This window comes from Solanum dulcamara, chromosome 7 (genome assembly GCF_947179165.1).
Source record: "Solanum dulcamara chromosome 7, daSolDulc1.2, whole genome shotgun sequence".
Lineage (NCBI taxonomy): Eukaryota > Viridiplantae > Streptophyta > Magnoliopsida > Solanales > Solanaceae > Solanum > Solanum dulcamara.
This window is the reverse complement of record NC_077243.1, coordinates 20,450,423-20,464,212: the sequence shown is the minus strand read 5'-3', so window position 1 is coordinate 20,464,212 and position 13,790 is coordinate 20,450,423. Positions and strand designations below refer to the sequence as shown.

General features: G+C 34.0%; 1 protein-coding gene across 2 annotated transcripts; it reads left to right on the top strand.

The window, feature by feature from the left end:
* Positions 1-4,427: 4,427 nt before the first annotated feature.
* LOC129895044 (calcium-dependent protein kinase 26) lies at positions 4,428-8,131 on the top strand. 2 transcript variants are annotated; one of them, XM_055970675.1, is made up of 5 exons: positions 4,428-4,588; positions 5,118-6,022; positions 6,112-6,408; positions 7,093-7,482; positions 7,595-8,131. In XM_055970675.1, the coding sequence occupies exons 2-5, from the start codon at positions 5,434-5,436 to the stop codon at positions 7,852-7,854; spliced, it is 1,536 nt and encodes a 511-aa protein (XP_055826650.1). In that variant the 5' UTR covers positions 4,428-4,588; positions 5,118-5,433; the 3' UTR covers positions 7,855-8,131. The 2 variants fall into 2 exon arrangements, with proteins under 2 accessions (XP_055826650.1, XP_055826651.1); XM_055970676.1 differs by lacking the exon at positions 4,428-4,588 and adding an exon at positions 4,600-4,716.
* The last annotated feature ends 5,659 nt before the right edge of the window (positions 8,132-13,790 follow it).

The following is a 13,790-nucleotide window of genomic DNA, read 5'->3' as shown; positions in this document are numbered from 1 at the left end:
GTTGTAAACTGATTATTTTATTGTTTATATTTGAAACTATCCCAAAAAAATCTATTGAATTGATTAAAAAAATAGCAATTATACCATACTCTTAGGGGTCATTTGATATGCTCGACAAACATAGATAATTTTGTGAGAAAAATTTAATGCAACATTATCCCAAATTTGGTTATTAATCTTGTGAGAAGTTACGCAAGGATTAATAATTAGTATCGGAGTAAGTTGTTCCTATTAGGTAGTGAAATAATAATATCGAAATTGGTTATCTCGAGATAAAATAATAAAAAAGATAAAATTCCTCTCAACTCAGATCCCTCAAAACTTTTTTTCCTACCAAATAAGGTGGGGGTATTCAAAGAGCTTCGTCTTAATTATATTTTTACAGTGGATGTTATTTTTAATATAACATACCAAACAGTCGAAATAATACTAGAATAACTAATTCAATACAACTAATCATAGTATAACTTCCAACATAACTAATCTCAATATAACTTATCTTCAAAGCAAATAATATATTAACCATTTTACCCACTTTCTTTTAAATTTTATCAAGTGATCATATTAGAGATAAATCGCCATGAATAATTAAGTTATCAGATCCTTATTAGACGCTTTATATCTTACTCGTAGATTTGTTGAAGTAGTTCAACATTTGTTGTACAGTGAATGGACTGTGGCATTGTTTGGAATATTTATTTGAGTACTCAATTTTTCTTATAGATTTAATCTTAATCATGAAGAATTCATAGCTATTCTAAAAATGAAAAATTTGACACAAATGTTTTTTTTAAATAATAATAATAATTAGAAGCATTAAATTTTGATCTGTCAATCCAAATAAACAAACATCCTCTATCCCCTCTTTCAATTCATCAATTTTTTCTTTGAGCAAAATGATTGTAGACTACTGTTTTATTGATAAATTTATATTAAATTTTGAATTATGTTTTAAATTCATGATATATTGTTCAAGTTAAAATATTAATTAATAATATTTGATTAATGTTTAAGTTAAAATTATATGACTTAAATAAAGTTCAAATTATATTTGCGCCAGTTTGTTAAGTTGATAAGACGAGCCTAACTCATGTTCTTCAATCCCAAAGGTTCTCTAAAATTATTTGGAGACCAAAATACCCCCAAATTCTATCTCATGCCTTTAAAGGGACCTTCATAAGACCAAAAAAAAGAAGAAGAGAAATACATAATGGGATCTCCATAAGACTAGAAAAAGAAGAGGAGAAATACATAATGTGATCTTCATAAGATTAGAAAAAGGAGAAGAGAAATACATGAAGGATCTTCTTAAGACCAGAAAAAGGAGAAGAGAAATACATAGAGAAGCAATGGTCTAGAAGTCTTCGTATTCAAATTGTGAGCCGCAAGTTCTCATATTTTTACGATTGTGATCAAAGTTTGGCTCTGCATTCATGATGAAATTCCAACAAGTTATCCATTGATCCAAGAACGAAGCAAAGCTCTTGAGTTGACTATCGTGAGGAGAAAAAATCAGAGGATTACTTTTATTTATAAGATTTTACAAAGAATGTAACAACAACAACAACAACAACTACCCAGTGAAATCCCACATCGTGGGGTCTGGGGAGGGTAAAGTGTATGCAGACCTGACTCCTACCAATGTAGGACGGCTGTTTCCGAAAGACCCTCGGCTCAATAGAAGCATAGAAAAAGGTCAGACAAGAATATTAGAGTAAATAAGTAGATAACGAAAACGGTCCAAACAATAGTATAATCAAAGCACAAAAAAACAGTAGATATTATTAGATAATAACATAAATACCATAAATAGCATAAATCAGAGTACAAGTAATCATAGTGCGTTAATACGCCTACGAATAAGAGGGAATAAAGCCACTATGTACTAGCCTCCTACCCTAATGTGTGTCCTCCACACCCTCCTATCTAAGGTCATGTCCTCGGTAAGTCGTAAATGCGTCATGTTCTGTCTGATTACCTCTCCCCAATATTTCTTCGGCCTACCCCTACCTCTTCTAAAACCATCCATGGCCAACCTCTCACATCTCCGCACTAGTGCATCTGGGACTCTCCTCTTCACATGTCCAAACCATCTCAGTCACGTTTTCCGCATCTTGTCTTCCACCGAGGCCACTCCTACCTTTTCTCGAATAGCCTCATTTATAATCCTGTCGCTCCTGGTATGCCCACACATCCATCTCAACATTCTCATCTCGACAACCTTTATCTTTTGCACGTGGGAGACCTTAACTGGCCAACACTCCGCCCCATATAACATAGTTGGTCTAACGACCAATTTGTAGAACTTGCCCTTAAGTTGTGGTGGCACCTTCTTGTCACATAACACACCGGAGGCGAGCCTCCATTTCATCCATCCTGCCCCAATACGATGTGTGACATCCTCATCGATCTCTCCGCTGCCTTGCATGATAGAACCAAGGTACTTAAAACTACTTTTCTTTTGGATGGCTTGGTCCCCGAGCCTAACTTTCGCGCCAACCTCTTGAGGTGTCTCACTGAACTTGCACTCTAGGTACTCTGTCTTGGTCCTACTCAGCTTAAACCTTTTAGATTCGAAGGTGCGTCTCTAATCTTCCAGCTTAGCGTTAACTCCGCTACGAGTCTCATCGATGAGGACTATGTCATCCGCAAAAAGCATACACCATGGCACCTCACCTTGAATTTGTCGCTTCAATCCATCCATCACCAAGGCAAATAGGAACGAGCTAAGAGCTGATCCTTGATGCAACCCCATCACAACTGGGAAGTGTTCTGAGTTCCCTCCTACTGTCCTTACCCTGATTTTGGCACCCTCGTACATGTCCTTGATCACCCTTATGTACGCTACAGGTACACCTTTAGCCTCCAAACATCTCCATAGTATCTCTCGTGGGACTTTATCGTAAGCCTTTTCCAAGTCGATAAATACCATATGCAAGTCTCTTTTCCTCTCCCTATATTGCTCCATTAGTCTCCTCATAAGGTGGATGGCTTCTGTAGTTGAGCGTCCCGGCATAAATCCAAACTGATTCTCTGAAATAGACACGCCTCTCCTCACCCTCATCTCTACCACTCTTTCCCACACTTTCATAGTATGGCTTAGAAGCTTAATACCTCTATAGTTGTTGCAGCTCTGGCTATCCCCCTTATTTTTGTATAGCGGGATCATGATGCTCGATCTCCATTCTACTGGCATCATTGCCGTCGTAAAGATGACATTAAATAACCTAGTTAGCCATTCCAAACCTACCGAGCCCGCACTCTTCCAAAATTCTCCAGGAATCTCGTCAGGTCCGGTCGCTCTTCCCCAGCGCATCCTACGAACGACATCTTTAACCTCATCGACCGTAATACTCCTACAACCCCTAAAATCGTGACTCCTTCCTGTATGTTCCAAATCTCCCAACACAATTTCTCTGTCCCCTTTGTCATTCAAAAGTTTATAGGAGTATGACTGCCATCTTTGTTTGATAAGGGTCTCCTCTACCAATACTTTTCCGTGTTCGTCTTTAATGCACTTCACTTGATCCACATCGCGTGCCCTTCTCTCCCGGGCCCTGCCTAGCCTGAATAATTTTCTGTCCCTACCTTTCTCTTCCAGTTCAGTATAAAGGCGTTCAAAAGCTGCCATTTTTGCCGTTGCAACCGCCGACTTCACCTCCTTCCTAGCATAAATTATTGAAATCAAATATTATTACTTGTCGCTATCTTTCTTGTCTTGGTTATTATTATTATTTTTCAGTAATGAAATTTAATCGTTTACTCTCAATTTAGGTGACTTACTTTCATATTTAATCTCCTTTAAAAAGAATGAAACACTTCTAAATTTATAAAACAATTAATTCATGCCTTTTATTTTACTTTTAATAAAAAAAATTCTCCAATCACATAAATATTATGCCACGTTTAAAATGATACTAATTTCAATTTTTTTATACCCATATAAATTTATGATATGTCTAAGAATATAAATTCCAAAAATTTCCTTTCTTTCCTAAATTTTGTATCCATTCAAATAATATAATCACGTAAAAGGGTATCTGCATTATTTATGTACGTACATTACACAACTCACAAAGGTAGGGCGAATGAGTATCTTAAAATATCATTTATTAAATCCAACCTTTCTTTAAAATTCAAAAGCAAAGGAACCCAACCAAACAACAAAGTATCAAAAGAAAAGTCTTTTGTGGTGGCATGGATAAAACTATTTTTTCTTTCTTCAAAAATCTCAATTATAAATTTTTCATATGAATTTGCTTTTTAAGTAAACACTTTTTTAAAATGAATCCTATGATATGATAATCTAAATTAATTGAATTTCAATATAGATATAAACACAGATCAAGAAGCCAAAAAAAAAAAAAAGAGAGAAAAGGAAAAAGCAGGAAAGGAAATAAAAATACAGCACAACGCAAAAGACTCCGCGTACACAAATCAAATTTTATTTTGTGTAGGCGGGGGGTTGGGTTTAAGCTAGAACTTTGAAGGCGACCAGACTGCCCCACTCCACAGGTGGTCTCTTTCTCTACCTGTGGGTTGTGGACAAAGAAATTCGATAGCAACTCCGACTCACTTCCCTTCTCTGGTTCGTGATTTTGGCTTACCCATTTTCTTCATATATATGTATCATTTACCTATGATTTGAAATAAAGTTTGTCTTTTTTATGCGTTTCTAGAGAAAAAAATGGATCTGGGTCTTTTTCTGTTTTCGAGGTCAGTTTGAATATGTTTCTAGGAGCCATCTTTCTTTTTGTGTGTTTTCTGTTTCTGGATGTTTGCTAGTTTGTTTTTTGGGAGTTGATAAGGGTGCTGAATTGTTTCTCTTGGTTAAATATGCTGTTGATTTTATTGGGTAGGTCGTTTTAATTGTGAAAATGTGTAGAGTATAATGTCATTTTTTGAAATATTAAATCTTTTTTCTTTTTGTTTGTTGTTTGTTGTTTTCATTTTATTAACAGACTGATAGTTGTAGGATCTGTCCAAAGATAGGCTTAGCTGGATTTTGTTTTTGCACTGTTTGTTTTTCTGAAAGTTATTATCCTATAAAGAGTAAGAACTACCATTTGCAGTATGTGAACTTGAAATTGAGTTTGTGCACTTTTTTGACTTGTCAGATCCAGCTAATTTTCAAGTTTGCAGCTTAGAGTTTGATCTTCTAGTGTGATGAAGTTGGTTATAATTGGGCAGAAAATGACCAGATTAGTTGAACGCCTTATGTAGACACAGACTTCACCATCTGGTTGTGGAAGCTTCTTTTACTATTTGACCAAATTGATATGGTCCAAAATCAATCACTTTGACTTGAAAAATTTGCTTTCCTACTTGTTGGAAAGGATAACTTCGACAAGGTAGTCAGTAGTTTTGAGTTGGGAGAAACAAAAGTTGAGATCTTCATTGGTATCCTCTGGTTATATTGGGTTCAATTCTCGTATGGCTGTTGCCAAGAGCAACAGTAACACTGCATCATCATTTTATACATCATGTTGCTATAAAGTTGCAAACTTGAGTGAGACCATCTTGGAGGCAAATCATACTGCTAATCTGCATGATCGTTACATTCTTGGAGAACAGCTGGGCTGGGGGCAGTTTGGGATAATCAGGACATGCTCTGACAAGTTCACTGGAGAGGTGTTGGCCTGCAAATCAATTGCTAAAAATAGATTGGTGACTCAGGAGGATGTGCGAAGTGTCAAGCTTGAAATTGAAATAATGACCAGGCTTGCTGGTCACCCAAATGTTGTAGATCTCAAGGCGGTTTATGAGGAAGAAGATTATGTACATTTAGTTATGGAGCTTTGTGCTGGGGGAGAACTTTTTCACCAGCTGGAGAGGCATGGTAGATTTTCTGAGGCTGAGGCCAGGGTTCTCTTCCATGAGCTAATGGAAGTGGTGATGTACTGTCATCATAAAGGCATTGTACACAGAGATCTTAAGCCAGAGAACATTCTCTTGGCTACAAAGGGTTCTTCTTCCCCGATAAAATTAGCTGATTTTGGTCTTGCAACATACATCAAGCCAGGTAGTTTCTCCTTTCCTCTGAAAAACCTAATATGCAACATTTTATACCTATATTGATAATTTTATGCATCATCAACTTTCTTGTTCCAGGTCAAAGTTTGCATGGTACTGTTGGCAGCCCATTTTATATAGCTCCTGAGGTCCTGGCAGGAGGTTATAATCAAGCAGCTGATATCTGGAGCGCTGGTGTTATTCTCTACATTCTTCTTAGTGGAATACCACCATTTTGGGGGAAGACAAAGTCAAAGATCTTTGATGCTGTCAGGGCAGCTGATTTGCGGTTTCCTTCTGATCGCTGGGATACAATATCATCTTCAGCAAAAGAGTTGATTAAAGGAATGCTGTGTACGGATCCTTCTCAGAGGTTTACAACTCAGCAAATTCTAGGTATAATATGCAAGATATAATATCAAACTCATTATACTTGTTACCTTGATAGAACTGCTGAATAATCTTGATTAAGAAAATAGAACTGATGAATGACGTTTGATGCATCAAGAATGTATATTTGTTTGTGTTTGACATCAGTATTGAGTTGAAAGGATAGAAAGATCAAGCACATCAGCTTGTGAATATAGAATGAACCTACTAAGAGTAGAAGTGGATAGTAAACTGTGAAAACCAGAATATCTAGAATTCATCAGGGATGTTACTGCATCAGATCCGTAAATTTCTGAAGGACTTATTATCTTATATTCTTCTTAAAATTATTCTTATTCCAGTGGATATGAAATTGGGCGTAAAAATAGATAGTGCAGCTGTACCATATTTGTGACCTCTACAACATGATATATCATATTTGGTACCACGCTTTGTTTGTGCTATCAGCCTGCCTCTCAAGATGATAAATCTGCGTAATTCCTCAGTCAATGGATTTAATTTTTCTTACGTAAGCTGGAATCTAACTTCGGAAGATCCAATTCATAAATTGATTTTCTCTGATTGAGATAGATTTTACAGTTCTTAAGGGTTTTTCCTTTTATCTAAGTAGTGAAGCAGTTGAGGATGTATCAGTTGGGAAGCTTACTTCATGTCTTACCTCAAAACTTTATGATTTTGACACTTAAACAGATCATGCTTGGGTACGGGATATCTCACCGCATTTCAATGAGCCATGCCTAAAAGTGCATTCAGATGAAGGCTCGTGCTGCTCTACTCTGATGGTTCGGAATCAGGATATCAGTTTTGGCACAGGTTCTGCCGTTTTAATTGATGCCCAATCGCCGAAATACACGTGCAAGTCTTCATTTTCTACTTTACTAACCGAACAATCAACAACTTCCCATGGATCCGCTGTATTCTCTTTCAGTAGTACTGGTGGATCAAATGGCCATGACTTTGCTTCTCCTGTTCTAACACTGCCTAGTTTTACATTCTTCGGCTCGAGTTTAGTTGTTGATCAAGGGAGTTATGAAGTTGATTTATCTGTTAGAGCATCTGATGTGGATTTACTTCACAAAGGTAATTTCACAGTTTTCTGTTTTAATTTCATCTTAAAATGTAAACTGCTATATCCAAAATTATATGTGCGTCTGGAGTCCTAGGTTTTAAATCTATTTGACTTATGTCACAGATGTCAGTGTGGGAAAGGTGTTTATGTTGTCAGACTCTCCTAATAGCTTTGAGCAAGTGGTAAGAGATAAGACAACAGAAGTTAGAAAGAGTGGATCAAATGGATCGAGAACCCTAGGCATCCAGAGCAGGAGGAACCATACAATTGGTCTTGGTGAATTTGAGCAGATTGATATTGTGGTGACTGAATCAGTTATCCGATGGGCATCGTGCACGTGTCTTCCTACTGCCACATCACTCAGGTCTTCTCTGGTCTGCTGAAAGTTTATATGACTTTATGGCTTAACTTGCCAGTAGCATGTGCTGAGAAAAAGAGTCATTAACCTTTATGTTCACTTACTGAGGTCATGTAACATGTTAGATTCGTGAGCTTCTGGACTAAACCATCAAGCTTATTCGCAACTCACAAGTTTGATTTTGGTAATGTCGTACCATAATGATGTTTTCTTGAGTTACAAAGCTTTTGCCCATCATTAATGTGAAGGAGAGTGAGTTCATTGCTTATGAGGCTTTTTCACGTGTAGAATGTTTGTAAGTCGTGATATTCAATGAGTTTGCATGGCCATCTAGCATCTGTGTAGCATTTCATTTGCCTTTGTCCAAATGTGGGTGTTTGACATACATTTTGACTAGATGCATGAGCTTGTTTTCTGAAATGCTGAAGCTTATATAAAGAACAATAGCCTGCTATTACTGCAAAGTCGTTAATTAGAGTTTGAGCTTCAAGCATGGCTGCATAGGATAAATGCTATCTTTAGGGTGTCGTTTGGTATGATGTATTAGAGAATCTGATACATGTATTAGACATGGTATTATTTAACCCTTTGGTGGGTATGTTTTTCAGTTATACACCCTATTCAATACTATAGGGTGTATAACTAATACATAGCAAACCATAGTATTAGTAATACAAGGGTTATTATACATGGATAAACATGGTTAAAGACTGTCCTTGATACACCAAACCAAACAGTGGATAAGAAACAATTCCAGCATTACTAATACATTCTATTCAACACTATTCTTATAAACTATCAATCGACCCCTAAGAGCTTTAAGTTATATATACTAATCGGGTAAAAATTACACTGTTAGTGCAATGTAGTCGATTAGTGCGGGTTATTACTCTGTTTTCTAAGTTACTATGATCATTCTTGATACGGAGAGCTACATGTTACTGTAGGTCAACTTAACCTAGTTGTGTGGGAGCTCTTTTACATTGTCAGTTCATATAATGTAAACTCTATTTTTAAAGTTTTGATGTGGCTTGTTTTGTACTCTCATTTACTTCAAGAAATACAATTAATCCTTTCTTGTGATTGCCAAAGAGCTGACTTTAGAGTTGTTTATGGTGTGAATTTTTTACTTTTCAAGTAATATAGTAGTATAAGTTATCCATTATGCAACCATGTGAGGAGGTGGCAGACAAAATGATGGAAGGTTTTCCGCGTTGACATGTCCCAAACTATTAATTAAACTATAGGTTATATGGGGTTTCTCTTTTTAGATTGGGACTTTGGGGGAGTGGTCTTGTTTCCACCCCCACATGGCCATGGAGTATCAAATATTGGTGCAAATACAATCAATTAGGCCTGGACACATTGACTATATTATAATAATGAGAAGTGTTGTGGATATGAATGGTGGAGGGACCATCCAACTAAGGATTTTTTTTTTCTTTCATAATCGACAAAATCCACCATCATAATTTGTCTTGTTTGTCCTTTCCACGACTCTATGATCCTTTTTTGCTTCTGTCCTTGTAGGTACTCTTTCTTTTAAAGTAAAAATCGTACAGTAGCCACTTAGAATGCATCCAAGAGTCTTCTACACTCTGTGATGATCACCTCATATTGATAAAAAGTTCGGAGTAAGAATTGTTGATCATAAAAATAAAAAAAGGCGTGACGATTGTGAAAGCCATTGCTATAAAGAATAGTTCTATCCAGGAAGAGATTGAGCATTAAGAAATAATAAACAGTTTTATAAATGCATAAATGTATAACTCTGGAATTTCAATTGCGTTAGTATTTATTATCATAAGTCAAAACATGAAGAACCTTCATCCCCTTTGTTCCTTAGACATCTTGTGAAGTAATTGAAAAAGTCATAACTTAATAGTGCACCAAAGATTTGTTAGTTGAAAAATAACCACAATTGAAGTTCTACGACTAAAACTTTAGGGCAGTGTCAATTTAACTTTTATTAAAGAATGAGAAGACTAGGGATTATTGTAGTGGTTCCTCATTTCTCCTATTGAACTAACTGTTGTAAATCATTGTCGAAGACCAACTGACTTTATTAATTGAAGGCAAGTTAGGGACAGACAAACACACATGAAAATATTCTCAATGAACTTTCACATCATTGTAGATTCAGGATGTTCCAATAGGATATGTGAACAATATAATTCGTTTGATGAATAAGCTTTCAATTTACTATATAGCACGTGTTACAACCACAATAATTTATTTTTTTATAGTACTAGTACAAGAGCATCTACGAATGTAAACAAGTCTAGAAAAGCTAAAATAACTGTCAAGTAAGAAATAAGACGGATAAAATTAAAGTCTTTAAAGTTCAGTACTGTTGAAGAGAAAACAGTTCATCCTGAAACCTAACAGTAACAACCTCGATTTCAAGCAGCAAGTCAATTATTTTTAGTACTTGGCTCAGTCTCTGCATGCAAAAAGGTGAAACAAGTATAGATTGAGTACATAAAATATGTATATTCAATATGCTTCGATTACTAACCCTTTCTAGAAGCAATAATGAGATATATTATAAAAATTTCTTTTTCCACAAGTATAATTATGTCATAAAATAAATCACCACAACATAATACTTAAAATGTGTATTTTTCCAAAACAATTACACCACTAATAATATTACAATGTGACTCAAATGTATCAAGTCAAATCAGTATAAGAACCATCTCAACAACTCAACACCAAATTAATATGAATTGTAATGCAATGTGTAGGCCAAAAATATTACATTTGAGGAAGAACCTATAGCTATTTTGGATAGACAAGATAAAAAGCTGAAATTTAAGAAAATTGTATTTGTGAAGGTGCAGTGATGACATCGTGCGATTACGGAAGCTACTTGGGAAGTAAAATCCAAATGACAAAGAATGGGAAAATTCAAAAATAGCCATTTTCTCATAATCCAGATTTGGAAGTCATTTAAAAATTAGTTAATTTTAGGAATCATGACATTTGAACTTAGAAAAGTGAAACTCTATCATAATTTTATGGATAAAATCTACAATACTATCACAGAGTTTCACTTTTTGAAGTTTGAATCTATAAAAGTGCATATATATTTAAAAAATTATGACAATATCTTGGATCATTCATTATTTAAATTTGAAATTCATGACATTGATATGGTTTTTACATCAAAAGTAGTTACTTTTAAATGAATTTACGAACATCAATTATTTTCTAAAATCGAGGCCGAAAAGTATTTAGCCCCTACAATTTTTACCATTTGAATGAGATGACAAAGATCCAACTTTAAATCTTATAAGCAATTTGTTAAATCTCTAGACTTTCTATTACTATAGAACTTTTAATTACTGCACCTAAATCTAATCAGATACAGTTTTAAGGACTTTGTAAGTTCATTAATCATAGTTTGACCGAAGAATATAAGTTTTCAAAAATATTCAATTTTCTAAATTATACATGGACCACCTTTTTGGTATATTGACATCTCAAACTAAATATAATAACATAAAATCTCACTAGTGGGTTTGGAAAGGGTAGAGTGTACGCGGACTTTACCATTACCTCATGAAAGTAGAGAGACTGTTTTCGAAAGATACTCGGCCCAAGTACAGCTAGGGGCAGTGGCGGATGCAGGATTTTAATTTAGGGGGTTCAACATATAAAGAAAGGAAATAAGCAAAGAAAAATTAAAGCAGACGTTTGCTAAATTTTAACTCGCCTTATTTGTCCTTTTAACATTTCTTTCCATTTTTCTCTACACCGTCGAGCCTTTTTTAAAAAATATCATTTTTTTAACTTTCACTTTGCACTGTCCTACTTTATTTTAAACTTTCTATTTTTTCTTTTAAATTAATGCCCCACAAAAGATAAGTTTCTTAAAAAAGTGTGTATTGAATTATTAATATCATAATATATTTTTTTGAAATTGATAAAGAAAATAAAAAATATTATGATATTAATAATTCAATATTTACACTTTTTTAAAAATAATATATTTTTAGTACTCAATAATAATAGTAATAATAACAAAAGATGTTGAACAACATCAATATATTAATATGTAGAATGATAAAAATATAGTTGAAAAGAACTCACTATGTAACTCGATAAATAATATATAAAATTTAACAAAACGAGATATGCATAGTGTGTTATTTCTTTTCTTTTGGTGGAAAAGTGTGTTAATATTGAAAATCAGATAGAAATTATAGAAATCTAGTTAGGGCTTATATGTGAGCATGAAAAAGAGAGAATAGGAATATTTTTCATTCCAATTACATAAAAAAAATATAAAATATTTTAAATACAATATTTAAACTTAAGAAATATAAAAAAACAATTAAGTAAATAACAAATATACACAAATGGGCTAACTACTTTTTGTCTACCCAGCCACAATTGCTCATTTGAGAGTGAGAAAGGCTCAAGCCCAACAACATATCCAAAGCCCAAAATGCACATTAAATAGAAAAGGGAGTGAGAAACTTTTAAAAACTTTTAAAAAAAGACTTGAGCGAGAATCGAACCCACGACCTTAGTTATAAATTGAACCCCCTTGACCACTGAGCCATTCTTTTCAATTGTATTAAGGGGGTTCATTAAAGGGTATATATCCATAATATTTAAATTTAACATTCTATATACAACGTAATTTTTCGACTGACCCCCTCACTCCCATGTAGATCCGCCCCTGACTAGGGGTGTCAAAATGAGCCCAAATATAGGTAACCCGCCCAGCCCGCCCAAACTTTTATGGGTTGGACTCAAGATAATTTGTATTGAATTCAATCTCAACTCATCAAGCCTTAACCCATTTTAAGAAGGGAAATTTACATAAATGTACTACATTAAGAAAATATTTACCATTTATAGCAATAATATTTTTTTTCACTGAACACTTATAATACAATTTTAATACATATTAGCGAGAATAATTTATAAAACTCATATAATACAAGTTTTATTCATGGATAATTTATTTATCACATACTTTAATACACTTATAATACATTGTGTCAATTTTTTACCAAACAAGTATAATATATTTTAAAACATTTATAATACATTTATATTGAATGCATAATTCACTTTTAATACATAGTAGATATATCATAGTATTGCTATATATTGCTATAAATGATAATAAATAAAAAGTATCGCTAAAATAAGTAATTATTTATCAAAAAGTGTTTTTCCTAGTAAAAAAATCTTCAATTGAGCCCAACTTAATCTCTAATTTCAACCCATTCTAAGGCTTTTTATTTGCATTGGTTTAATGTATGTTCTCATATTAAAGGTATGAATTATTATCTATTTTATATCTTTTAGGATTAATCTATCAATTTGTGAATTTTTCTTTTTCTTTTTTTGAGTTGAAATTCAAATTGTGGTTATAAAAGGTAAATAATAAAATGTTAAAATTATTGAGATTAAACGGGTCAAATTGGGCGGGTCATGACCCAATTCGAATTTTAGCCCAATTGAGCCCAACCCATTTGAGCCCAAAGTAAATTTGAGCGGGTCATGACCCAACACGATTTTTATTTCAATTTATTTTAATATTCTCAATTTCAACTCAACTCGCTCATTTGACACCCTTAAGAACAACAAATCAAAATATAAGGAGGAAGAAAATAGTGGAAAAACATAGCAACTACAAGAAAGGACCAAGAACAATGAAATACTTCGATTACCAAAACACAATAAACAATAAATGATGATAGATATCACAATCAGACATCATCACATACTGAAAAAGAAACAAATATACAATTTTTAATATTAATATCCCTAAAATGCATGGTTGCAATTATGCACAAGGACCCGACCACTTTGCCCACCTTGTGATGATAAGGTACTAATTCGTGGACACTAATTGGCCTTGTCTACTCCAACTTGAGGTTCACATAAAAGGCAAAATATCTTCAAACTTTTAACTTTCTGACTTAAAGAAAATTCTCT